Source organism: Onychostruthus taczanowskii, unplaced genomic scaffold (genome assembly GCF_017590055.1).
Source record: "Onychostruthus taczanowskii isolate IOZ18803 unplaced genomic scaffold, ASM1759005v1 scaffold7, whole genome shotgun sequence".
NCBI classification, from domain to species: Eukaryota; Metazoa; Chordata; class Aves; order Passeriformes; family Passeridae; genus Onychostruthus; species Onychostruthus taczanowskii.
The window spans coordinates 18,037,179-18,050,447 of NW_024504786.1; the positions used below are offsets into that span (position 1 = coordinate 18,037,179).

Below are 13,269 nucleotides of genomic sequence, written 5' to 3' on the forward strand. Positions count from 1 at the left end.
GACTTTCTTTGTTAAAAAGGTTTCAAGGAGAGGAGAAAAGGCAATTAAGAATTCCCTTACACAAAAAACAGACTTCTTTCCAGCACTAGAATGGGTCCTCAGCCAGACTTCTCTTGAGAACTGCTGGTGACAGAAATAATGCAAAAAATGTCTCTTGTTATTTCAGCTTAGGATTCCTTTAATGAGGAGGAGGGAAGGAAGAAAATGGGGGCAAGGATATTAAATAATGGTGGACAGGTTTTCTCTTATCTAACTTTTTAGTGCTGTGCTGATGTCAGGCCCAGGCACAGCCAGTAATTACTGGCTTGGGGACGGCAGCATCACTAGACTCAGTAACACCACAAAATTACAACTGGGAATTTAGTTAGGATCAGCTCTTCAACTGGTATAACTTGTTTGACTTCTGACAGTGCTCAGGGGCTGCAGCATCTCTCAGTTAGAAACAGAGACCAGAGATAAGGCCAGAAGTCAATCCTCAGCCTTTGCCACTGTTTCCCTGCTGCAGTGCAGGTAGTGTTTGTAACTACACTGGTTCTTCTACAGAAACACTGGCCTAGGGCTCCTAACACATTTTAATGGTACCTGAGACTCCAACACATTCTCTTTCTAGCTATAGAATAAGAAAATCTATTTTCTTGAGATTGTACTATACAAATCCCTTGTGAATCCCATAAAAACAGTCATGTTGTTTGCTCTGCCTACCCTTTCTCTTACAAAAGATTTCTTTTATTTCTTCTGCAGTAAAGTATGATATCCTCAAAAGACAGAACTCTGAATAGAAACAGAACAGGATGGCTTAACAGCTCCCAGAAACACAATACAAGATAGTACAGTTCAAAGAAAATTCATACACTGAAACCATTCATAATTGCATATTCACAGCAGGCCTCCAGAACAGCAGCAGTGGAATGTGTTAGGCTCTATCTCACTCTTCTCAGAAGTGCTGAGAGCCCTACTGTGTAGTTAAAAATAGACTGCACTGTATTCTCAATAATAAGGCTAAGCAGATAATTTGATCTAAACAATTTAACAAAATTAGCTTTCTCTTTTACTAAAATCAGTCTACAAAGAGTGCTATTTTCAGCAACATTTCTATAAATAATTCCTACTGCACAGCTATTTTATGAATAATTCACAAATCTGAATGCTAAAATTTGAGCAACTTTGGATTGATAAACCATAAATATATTGGCATTTCTTAAGTGAGTACAAAAAATTTGTTATCTTATACATATGCAAGTACAAATTATAAATGTGTATTCAAAATGACAGTATTCACCTAACATTCTGCTTCGTCATTGATTTTGCTTGATAGGAAAGTAGTACAAACAATTTTTAACCTACACTTGTTTAAAAATTGGAATAGACATTTGTGGAAGATTTCACTTCTGTTTTCCTTCCTATCTACTGAGGGCAGGGTGCTAGGAAATACAAATATTGAATGATTTGCTTTTTCATCCTCATTTTCTTCATAGGTGTCTTGCACTGACATGTTTGTTCACAATAATCTTCTGTCCACACAATCTGTGATGGGCACAGGCCTGCAGATGCAGCCAAAGATATGGAAACACTCTAACTCACAACTGATGGATGGGCAGCAGGAGATACAGCCACAGGGCTTTCTTCAGGCACTCAGCAGTGTATTTTTTAATGAAATATATCCCAGTCCCAATCTTTTTGGGTACTGTTAGGCTTATTTTTATTAACAGGTCAGTGCCTTCATGAAAGACAAAATAGTCTTCAGGTATTAGCAAGTTTTTTCAGATATTCCCATTTTCAATGTTTCCAGGTTGTTCCCAGTAGAATTAGTTCTTTTAACCTCACATTGTATCATTTGGATTTCTTGTTATCTTCCCTTTCTAAGCCTATTCTTTCCAGAGTACCTAGAACATTTTTCACAATGTGTCCACTAGTTAGCTTATTACTTTCATCCTTCTTTTCATCACAAACTCAGTTTCACATCCTGTTCATTTGAGATAGATTTCACATTTTATCCTGTGAGGCTCATATCTCGTGCATTTTTATAATGTATGTATGTTCCAAATGACACAATTCAAACCAAACCATTTTGGTGCCATGTGACAACAGAAGTTGTCTCAAGGGACAACAGAGACAACGCAGTGCAGGGGGTCTTGCATGCAGCTTTGAGTTAGATTTAGAGCTCTTTTTTCAGTCAGCAGTGGCATAGCCCTCATCCACACTCAGGCATTAAGGGTTTGTTCTGACCTCCCCATGACCTCCAGTGCTATCTTTGGTCTTTCAGCCAGTTACTCTTCAAGGAAGTTGATCTCCAAACAGAGACTTGTAATGAACAGAAACCATGGCACTCACTTATACTGTGGAATCACCCCTGATGCTTTGTCAGGCAAGAATTCCCAAGCATCAGTGTCTGTGGGTCTGAGCACGCTGCTCCCAATGAAAGCAGAAGTGCAGTGCCCTACTGGAAATGGAGAAGACATGCTCTGTTTGGTGTGAAGATGTCTGTAATAGGATGTGCCACTTTTAAAATGTTCTGAATTCAAAGAGTTCAGTGGAAAATGCAGAGACTCTGAAGTAATATGACTGATCTCCAAATGTGCCTTGTCTGACTGGATATTATTTTTTAAAAAAATTGAAAGAACCAAGTAGATTATTAAAAATGTTTCTTTACCTAGTGTTTAAGTTTATGGTGGTAGGTGAGCTGATCATTAGTTCCTCATGTTACAGTCAATTATGTTCAAACAGATTTCTGTTATAAAAAGCCTTTCCAAAAGAAAAAATACATAAAAAATCGCTTCTTTAGCCTGTGGTAAAGAACCCTCCCTGCCTCCACTTCCCACCCTGCCCAATGCCTGACATGAAGCAGTGTAATTAAGGTGATACTAATTGGAGTAACTGATTGAGAATTTGGATATATGCCTTTGAAAGGATAGCTGAAAGTCTTTCCAGTCCAATAAATAAGTTACTAGACCTGTCTGTTACGTACTTTTAAGTAAAATCAAACATATATGAGGCATGAACCACAATGTGGTCAATTGTTGTAAGTCTGGGACATTTTTTTTCCTAGATAAACAGTGCATTTTACTTGACGTGCTCTTATTTGCTGCTCAGAGGAAATAATTTCAATTACTGTTAAAGAAAATTGAAAAAACAAAATTCAGCATATGACATAATATAGAAGGAATCTGTCATAACTCAGCAAAACTCTCAATCTCTCAAAGCCAAAAAGTATCAAAAAATTCCTAGAAAAAGAATCCATCCTCTAAAGAAAACTGTGTGGCAAACACAAATCCCTAGCTGTTAGGGGGATCTCTAAGGGACATGTCTGGTCAGAAAGCATTCCAAGATTGCAAACAAGTGTGTGGGTACAGAATAACAATCAGCGTTTTGGAGAGAGAAGAAAGGAGAAGCCTAAGGACCTTGGCATTAAATTAGCTAACGATAGCAGATTTTTTGCAGAGGAAGCAGAAATACTAGAAAAGAAAAATATCCCGTTTATTAGTTTCATAAAATCTGCCTCAGTTTGGGAAACTAATGATGACATGATACAGTAAGTCACTAGAACTGTAAGAAACTTATGACAATGGATAAACAAAGATGATAATTCAACACAGAAATACTTGCCTAAAAGAATAGTTTCTGAAGGTAGGAGCCCAGAGGGACTAGAAAGTGAAAAGGTACCAACATTGGTCATACTTAAGTATTAGAGGCTACTAAAACCAGAAAATCACAAAATACAAACAGCATATATCCAAGAATGCCAACGAGAATGGGAATGTGAGTGTTGGATGGTATCTACTTGCATGTGGTTTGGGAGAATTCTGAAGGAGAAAAGATGCGACCTTGTGTCTCTTTAACAGAAGAACTGGGCAGTTAGGGATTATCAGGCATATTTTTCAGTAATCAGCATCACTCTCACCATCCATTTAGAAAGTGATTTGGGGAAAACATGAGAAAACATGAACTGTTGTCAGGGTCTGAACAAGGGTCATGTCCCTTGTACAGACATGGACCCACTGACCTACTCAGTCTTAACCTTACTTAATTTCTGTGCTATTTCTAAATGGGATAGAACTATTAGCAACAGCAATAATTTGATTCCTGAAAACACTGGTGAATGTAATATGAATGCCAGTAACACGCGGGGAAATTTTTCTTCTGTATAAACAACAGTGGTGACCTTAACCATTAGTGTAGCTTGCACACTTGTCAAATCTAGAGCTGGACAAATTGGAATACTTCAGCTACTGCCAGTATTGCCATATCTATGAAAATCTCTTTTCCTTCATTTTCTCAAAAAATCAAAATTTGAGGTTCTCCGTGTTGCCTGGTGGCTTCTTGCACAGTAGCTTTGTCAAAGACATCAGGGAAGCCAGAAATGTCCAAAGGAAGAATGTTTCTTTACTTCTCATGCAGACTGAAAGAAACTTTAAGTGAGCCAACACAGTCCTTCCCCTTGTGCATCATATCCACCAGGATAATTTCATTGTCTGGTCTGACAAGTAGAGAAACAGATCTGCCTGTACATCCCTGCACACACAGATGATGTTGAAGGAGTTGGAAGAACAGATGTGTGGCATTTGTGGTCATCCTCATGTGCTGCTGTCTGAAGCACAGAGCGGGAGGAGGAAGAGGGGGAAAGCTAGCACTGACTGAAGTATAAATAAAGGTGTTTTGGGGACAAGAAACTACTTCTCTGCCTGCCCTAAAATGCCACAATCTAGTCCCTGGTGGTGCTCACAAAATCAAATTACTGCTTCATGAAATACTTCTAATGATTAAATGTTTTAGTCAATACAGTTTTTTTACTGAGTGCCTGAGATGAGAAAGACCACCTTAAAGAGGGAGAACTTTGTCTCTAAAAAGGATAAAACACCATGGTCTACATAAATTGGGCATTCTGAGAACACTGATTCAGTAAATATTTCTCTTCAAAGTTTTTTTTTCAGATGCATACTCTTTTTCACTGACAGATAAGAGGGGAACTATGTATATATGCATGTGTCTGTAGGCTGAAGTTGTATTTTGCTGTTTTAAAGAAAGGACAGAACATTGCTGGTGTTGTGAGATCTCATAGAATGGTACAAGCAACATCCACTGCAGATAAGGATAACAGCAAACATTTAAAGCAGGGCACCATATGTAAACGCAAGGCCCAGAACTTTGGATACACTTATTTTACTCTGTCACCACAGTGAGGATATTCACAGCAGACATATGTGGCTTTATGGGAAAGCAAGTCCAGAGGGCAAAGATCAGCAAAAAAACCCACTACAGCACAGAAATCTGAGCTTCTTGAATTGTGCTGGACAGACTGCTGATCACAGCAAGATGTATGGAAAGGAAACAAGGTAGAAATATATATCAGTATCATCTGCTAATATGGAAGTATTTATTTTAGCAGTATCTGCAGAATTAGTATAGCAGAATTTCATTAAAATTATTTTTATAAACTTTCTCTTGAAAAGGATTAGAATGCATATCAGGCATTTAACCTTGTATGAGCCACAGCTGGCAGATTTTTTTATGTCATAAGTGAACCTGTTACATCAAAGAACATTGGATTATGTAGTATATATGTAATTGAAGGGTTTAAAATGAAAGTTCAGTAGAAGGGTAAAGACACAGCCACTCCTACTATTTACATGTGCTCCTACCTTAGAGGAACTTGTCTTATTCTTTGCATCTTTGCATACACTGGTTTCAGTGTATTTTTCAGGGCCAGGAGACTTCTGTAAGACTGAAAACTCTAAGTTTTGTATGATATATATGGAATATAGCTTCCAGTTTACCCACTTGCCTTTCCAGCTACATTTTTGTATATCTAGTTTAATTGCATGTTACTGTACGTACATACTGAGCTTGTTGAATAGTAAATTCTATTTTTTTTAATATCAACATATTAGACATGAAGAAAAGCAAGAGCACTCACAAAATTTTTGTTGGAGACTGAGGATGTATCCAGAAGTCAGTAAATTCCCACATGTTTGTGGCAGGCAGAGATGGCAGTAGGATTTGCCTCTAGGTTAAACAGTCAGAAGTGAACTTGAGGCTTTAGAAAGTCAGAAATGCAGCAGACCATCCTCTTTGCTTGTGGCTAAAGCTGATTCTCATGGGAGATTGTTAACATGTATGCTTTTAGTGTTTTGATAATGATGTATTTAGGGACAGGATGGAAAACAGGTCAGTGGCAATCTTTGTATTTAGGCTACTCTGCCTGACATGCATCTCTATATTCTTTATGCAGGTGCCCAGAAACACCTGTGATGACAGCAAACAATATTGATCTGAGATCTCATTATAAATGCAAACCTGTCACACATGGTTTCAGGACTGGATCAATGTTCTTTGTACCATCATCTACTCTGTGTACTGATGGTTACTCAGTACAATAGTTTGTTAAAACTATACTGCCTTCTACGAATTTTCTTGGGAAAAACATCCCAATACCATATATTGAAAATAAACAGTCTTATTATAAGAAGGTAAAATCGTTTTAATAATATGTAGGAGGTTATACAAAAATAATACAAAAAAAACTAATTGTAGTAGGGAAGCTGAGACTGAACAACCACATTTAATATGAGTAAGGAAGGGCTTGATAGGTTTGTGTTTATGAGACCTCAGATCAATAATATTTGCTGTCATCACAAGTAGTAATGTATTCTAAATGTTTCTAAATGAAGTTCATATTTATGTAAATCGGATTTTAAATCTAAAGTCCAAACTCAAATAGCATTTACAATTTCATACATGAAAAACTACAAACGTGCTTAGCTGTGTCCTTCAAAGGGACACACAAATTTTGAAGTATATTCCTCTAGCTGTGGTTCTAAGAAAGCAAATCCATGAAAATCTCTACAAACTATATTTTAATAACATGCCCCAATAATTTAAGAATAATATTCACCTTACTATGAATGGCACTTAATAAGAGAGTTCATTCAGTTCTCACTCAGAATGGAGTTAGTTTTTTCCAGTTGTTCTGCTTGCCCCCTTATGGGTTACTTTGCAGCTTGAGGAGGGTACAAACACTATTTCCCAAAAGCACAGCAGTGAAGAGGGCTACTTGCTCTCAGAATTTGCTTAGGCTGTTGCTATGCTGACTGATACATGCTTTTCAGTGAAACAAGTAAACAGAATTATTAAATCACAGCTATAAGGATTTGTTTGGTTAGAAGGCAGTACAGCAGACAGATGACTGGTCTTCAGGGGAACACAGCATGAAAAACATTGCATTTCTGTTATCTGGGGCTGCTTTAGGTTAGTTACTTAAGTGATTTAAAAGTCTTAAAAAGGCTCAGAAGAGGTCAGAATATTAAAGTTTCTTTAATTCCTCCTGAGGAAAAAGAATGTTTTAAATAAAGAGGACTGCATATTTTATGAGTAATTACATAAAATGTTTTTCTTCTGAAAAGACTTAGCTGCAGAAGTAGCTGGCTAGGAATCTACAAAATGCTATATCCATATGCCTGGTATTCAATCTACTTTTGGCTATTACTCAAATTCCAATTTAAGATTGTTTACTGAATTATAAAAAATATACCTGGTTGCTTCTTTAGCTTTTCTGATGTGCAAACCTCTGTCATGAAGCTGAAGGCAGCATAGCATAGTATGATAGTATTCCACCATGAACCTTTCAGTATGTAAATTATCTAAGAAGTTCTGAAATTCTGAAAGTAAGGTTACTTTTTCACTGTTTCTGAATTCTCACTCATGAAAATAATTCTGTACTCAAACCTAGGCACAAAAAGTCCTTGCCTTCTCTAGGTTTGGTCATAGACAAGAAATCTACTGCCTTGTGGAGTGAAGCAGTAGGATAGATTGCTGTTCTTGTTGAAGATGGTCCTTGACAGGGCTTGTCCCACACTCCTGCTGCAAAGGTTTACAGAATGCTTTTGAATTTTCCCTGGCTTTCAGTCAAGATTCACTAAGAATGCCTAAGTGATGCCCTGAACCATTTCTGCCATACTGCAGTTTTGAAAAAGGGGATTTCAGTGCTCCAAACAGACTGGGGCCTCTCTGAAGACTCCCTGTTATTTCTTAATAGGTCCCTTATGGATTTCACATATTTGAACTTGCACTTTTAACAAAACTGTGTTAAATTTACAGCCAACTAGAAACACCATTTTTAGAGCTGATGTTGTTTTAATAGCTTCAAGACTGCATTTCTTGTTCCTGACGGTTGCCTTCTCTGCTTCACCTTTTTCCTCTTTGCAGACTTAGTGAATTGATTCTGTTTCACTGGCTCATGACTTGGCCAAACATAGAAGAAAGGAGGAAGCCTGGTTACCTGAAGGCAGTATGCCTCTACTGGAGAAATAATTGTTTCCTGTGAGGATATGTCTGTGTATATGTATACACATACAACTATTTTGGAGATTTTGTATAACATATAATTGGTTTTGAGTGCATTCAAATGAGTAAAAGTCATAATAGCCATGAGCAACAGAGGAATTGGTTTTTAACCAGAGAGGGAAAAAAAAGACCTCTTCCCATCAACAGTTTTAAAAAGCCCTTAAAGACCATGTGGTATCTGATAGCAACAGGGGAGTTAGCACTCGTGCAGATGTCACTAACGTGTGCTTTTGCATCTTGTCTTCCAATGCCTTAATATATGTTACTTAAAATGATGTAGTGAATACCTGTGTGGAATGACACCTGGGAGAGTCCCTAGGGCATATTGACAGTAATAGGATGTTCTTCAATGGCTATCTAGTCAGGCTCCTCTGAAATAGTAAAGCAGACACCAAGTGAGACTTGACCACAGTCAGCAATTAATGATTTAGAGCATTCTTAAACCTTGGAGGTTAAATAAATAGGAATGATTTTCATACTGACTAACTACTAATACTGTAGGAAACAAAGTAAATTAATTTCCAAGTAGGTAACAAAATTTAATTTAACAGTGTATTGTAGTCCTATGAGTCATATTTTCAGTAAAACAGTTTATTGTGGTAACCCTTTGCTGTATATAGTATTTTTGTAAATTCTTGCAATAGGGATCAATTAATTTGTATTGCTAATCAGCGTTAAAGCCATGCACTTTTCCTACTGACAAGTTATTGAAATCCAGAAAAAATAAAGATTTTAGTGGCTATTTGTATGGTCTGATTATGTGTGAAAATCATAAGTTTTTAAAATCTAGAAACACAGCCATTCCAAAGATGCAAAGTTTAAGCATTCAAAAACAGATGACTGATTTCAAACCCGCCTTTGTTTTTTAATGTTAATATTCCCAAGCATGCTATTATTCCATCCAATGAATATAAATCACAGTTCATTTCTGTAACTGTCTTTAATAATACTGTACTTAGTTTCTGTCTGGGATTGTACTTGGCAGTCATTTTATGAAATATTTTTTGCAAAATTCAAACAATAGAAAATAAATAGATGTAGGATATAAAGCCATTATAAAATGTAAAGGCCTAAAGGTCATTAACTGTACTGGTACATGAAGATATTTATCAGATCTATTTAGACTTATAAAATTAAACTTACAAAATGCCATCTAGACTTCAAAAAATGTTGAGCTTGGTTTCTATGTGGAACAGCTTTATCACACTACAAAATGCTTACTTGGTTATACCACTGTGATTATCAAATGATAAGCAAAGCAACCCTTATAAAAGAAGTCCAATTTACATACTATGAAGGTCATTACAGAAAACTCCAGGTGGAGAAAAGCAGCACAGAGATGCCATCTAGCAGTAACTATTAGAAATTTTCTAGTGTCCTATGGATACTTCCTTCTTTCAAGACACTGCACTTATGAGTAGGAGAAAGGAAGATTTTTCTATCCAAATCCTTTCACTGTAGCTGGCTTTCTGCTGAATGTCTAGTCACCCTGTTGGAAATAAATCTTTAATGAAATATATTATCTTGCATAATTAAAAAAATTCCTATGTAAATACAGAGAAAAAATAGAATAAAGTCAACAAATATAACATTTAATAAGTATCTTAAACTGAAATTCAGTAATTAGCACTGTGTTAAAATTTATCATTAGTGAGCTGTCTTCCAGTTGTTAAAGAAGAACTTCTAAAGGTGATCAATATTTTATATCAAGTTTTAAAGAAAGAATTCAAGAGCATGGACAATAAATTACTATGGTTGAAACAAAATCTTGATGTTTCAGAGACCGGGAAATAAACAATACATACATTTTTGTTACATATTTTACCATAAGATGGCGATACTTAAACACTTTACTATCAGTAAATAACTGAGTAAGTTGAGCACAACATCTCTGTCATAATATGAGTGCCTGAAGACAGCAGTCTTGAGTCAGTGATAGCCTGGTACTAAAATAAAGATTTTTTTTCTCCCCAAGGCATTATTTTAAAATAGTTGATCAATAAAACCTGAAAATTATGTAGGACATGACTAGAAATGTATTGTGTATACTAGAAATATCTGTTGTGATTCATCTCCATAAGCTAAGTAGATTGTGAGTGTCAAGGGCAGGTACAAAGTTGTCTTTCTAGGCATGAGCATACAGCACAATTCTTTGTAGAAAAGAAAGAGTTTACCATTCCCTTGTTTCTGCTAATTAGGTTCATATCATAGATTTGCTTTCCAAACTGCAGGGCAGAAAATTATTATTTTACTTCAATTTAGCATAAAGCAAGATAAATAATTGAGCACTAGTTTCATTTCTGAAGTGTGTTCATTCAGAACTTGTACTTTTCTGCTAGAAAAATGTTAAAATTTTTACATACATAATTTTCCACAGAAATATGAAATATATTGCTCATAGTAAACAAAAATTACTGTTTGTCATGTGACACCTTTTTATGTTTAATATGGTGTAGGATCCACTTGATCTCACTTTTTTAATTTATGAAAACCCAATGAGCTCTGATAAAAAACAGATTTCCAATTTTAATGTAATCTTAAGAACTTTTGAGCTGTTTTATTCCTGACCCTTGACAAAGTCAAAAGAGCCTGGAAAAAACATCTGAATATCTCTGAAAATGTCACACAGAGTGATGAATAAAAGGCCATTTTCATGCCCTTTGCACAGCATGGCACAGCAAAAAGGGCTAGAAGCACAGTTTCCAAAGTTCATTTGTGTCATTTCATTCCAGAGCCTCATCCTGTTTTTCAGTGCTGGATGGTGACAGACAGAAAATGGAACATTTTTTCCCAGTGTTATTTTGGGGTCTGAACTAAAAAGAATTGTTCTGGCAGATCTGTTTGCTTCATTAGTGGTTTTACTCTTGTGCGGACAGAGAAGGATATAAATTTGCTTTTCCTGCTTTTATGCAGTCTCTTTATTAGATCTTGCTAAGTGTAACAGAAGACAGAAAAATAAAAAAAAATGAGTGTGTAGAAACCTTTACTTACGATGAGACCATGTGCTGCTGTTCACACAGATGTGAAACTCCTGTGTGTGCATTGCCTGATGAGTCTCCTTACAGGCAATACCTGACTTCCAAATAGCTCTTATTTAATAGAGCTGATAGAACTAATTTCTTAGTTAATGTTATTAATCCTCTATCACCTCCTGCCTTTTTAAGTTGTCACTATAACTTACTGATTGAAAAACAGTCAGAATCCTGCAGCTGTAAATCAGATTTCCACTGAATTGCTTTTTAGGTTCTGTTTTTGTTTTCAAAGAGGAGCATCCCTTCCATATTGTTGGCCATTCAGTACATATTTGTATATGTACAGATTGATATCTTTATTTCAAATGGAAAACCTGCCAGAAGAGCTGAGCATTGCCTCACACCTTTGTCTGGTACCTCACTGGTACCATTAATGACATTCACCGCCATGCAATGTAAATTGTGGCATGGCATGGAGTGCTGCTAGTGACAGACTGCAATGCTATAGCAATGTTTTCTCTTGTCACATTTTTATAATGCTGACAATTACAAGACTGTATGCCACAAAAAAACCCCGACAAATGAGACAAGTTCTACATCTATAAAATACAGCACTACAGACATCTGCAGACCCGGGGGCTTTCAGTCATTACTGCTTGTAAGTGGTAGAGTGCAATTCCGGTTTTCTAAACGACTTCATCTGAAATCTCCTTCACCAGCCAGGCTGTGCGGCTAAAATCTGTTGTTTACTTTTAGCACTATTTCAATTTCAGCTGCGATCTCTTGGCGACTCGAACACGTTTGTAAATAACAGAACTGCAGCAGCCCGAAGCGTGGCCGTAGTACTAAATTCAGTGTCTTCTTCACGTGACGCCTCCAGTTTCACTCTAAACAAATGCATTTCCAGTCGGAGGCTGCCGATCCCTGCTTCCAGCGCCTCGCTGCTTCCCCAGAACTGCTGCAGTCCCCCAGCGCTATAAATGCCCCTTTGCCTGGAGCGGGATGGATCGCCGCTGGCTTGCGCTGGACAGCGACCGGCCTTGGACAGCGACCGGGCTGGGCAGCCCCGTCCCCCTGCGGCGGGCACAGCGCGCTCCTGCGAGCGGGGCTGTGCCGGGGCCGCGGGCCGCCCTGCCCTGCCCTGCCCGCCCGGGCCCAGGGCCCCGCTGACGGCGGGCACCGCGCCCGCGCCGGGAACCGGGGCCAGCCGCTCCCGACACCGGCTCCCTCTCCCTCCTGGCCGTTCGGACAGCCAAGGACACCACCCGCCTCTCCCCGGAGCCATCCGGCGCATCGCCCGCTACCGCAGAAGCCGTGCGCGGGCAGGCTCCGCCGCTGCGAACTTGCCGCCCGGCCGGCTCCTACCTTGGAGGGATCGAGCCCGGCCAGCAAGGACAGCAGCAGGAGGTTGAGGATGCTGGCGGGCGCCCGCATCCTGATCCCGGGGCTGCCTCTCCGCGCCGCTCCTCTCGGTCATTCACTCCGCTCCCGCCGCAGCGACCGCGCCGGCAGCCGCGCTCTCTGCCCGCCCGCCGGAGCCCGAGTGGAGGCGGCAGCGGCAGCCGCCCCGGGGACGCTCATTCCGTGGGCAGCCTCGGCGCGGGGAGGGCGGGCGAGGACGGCGCTGCCCGAGCTGGCGGCGCGGCACCGCGGCCCCGTCCCACCCCGCCCCTCCCCTGGCAGCGGCCGCGGGTGAGGGGAGGCGTGGCCGGGCCGCTGGGGGGCGCGGTGCCCCCGTGAGGGCGGCCCCGCCGAGCCCGCTCCCGGCCGCGGGTTATCGCCCTCGGCTGTGGGTTATCGCCCCGGCTGTGGGTTATCGCCCTCGGCTGTGGGTTATCGCCCCGGCAGTGGGTTATCGCCCCAGCAATGGCCGGAGGCGGCCCGCTCCTCTGTGGAGCTCAGCTGTAAGCGGGGAGGAGCCGCTGTCCCGAAACGAGCGCCTGGCACCATGGCAAGGGTG

The 13,269-nt window shown here is 39.6% G+C and overlaps 1 protein-coding gene across 1 annotated transcript in view; it reads right to left on the reverse strand.

The window, feature by feature from the left end:
• The window catches only part of OLFM3 (olfactomedin 3), a 49,580-nt gene extending 36,604 nt beyond the window's left edge, over positions 1 to 12,976 (reverse strand). Inside the window, exon 1 of the mRNA XM_041421828.1 lies at positions 12,675 to 12,976. Within this exon, the coding sequence (XP_041277762.1) occupies positions 12,675 to 12,743 (69 nt within the window). The 5' untranslated portion in view covers positions 12,744 to 12,976. The remainder of the gene's footprint in view (positions 1 to 12,674) is intronic.
• Between the last annotated feature and the right edge of the window lie 293 nt (positions 12,977 to 13,269).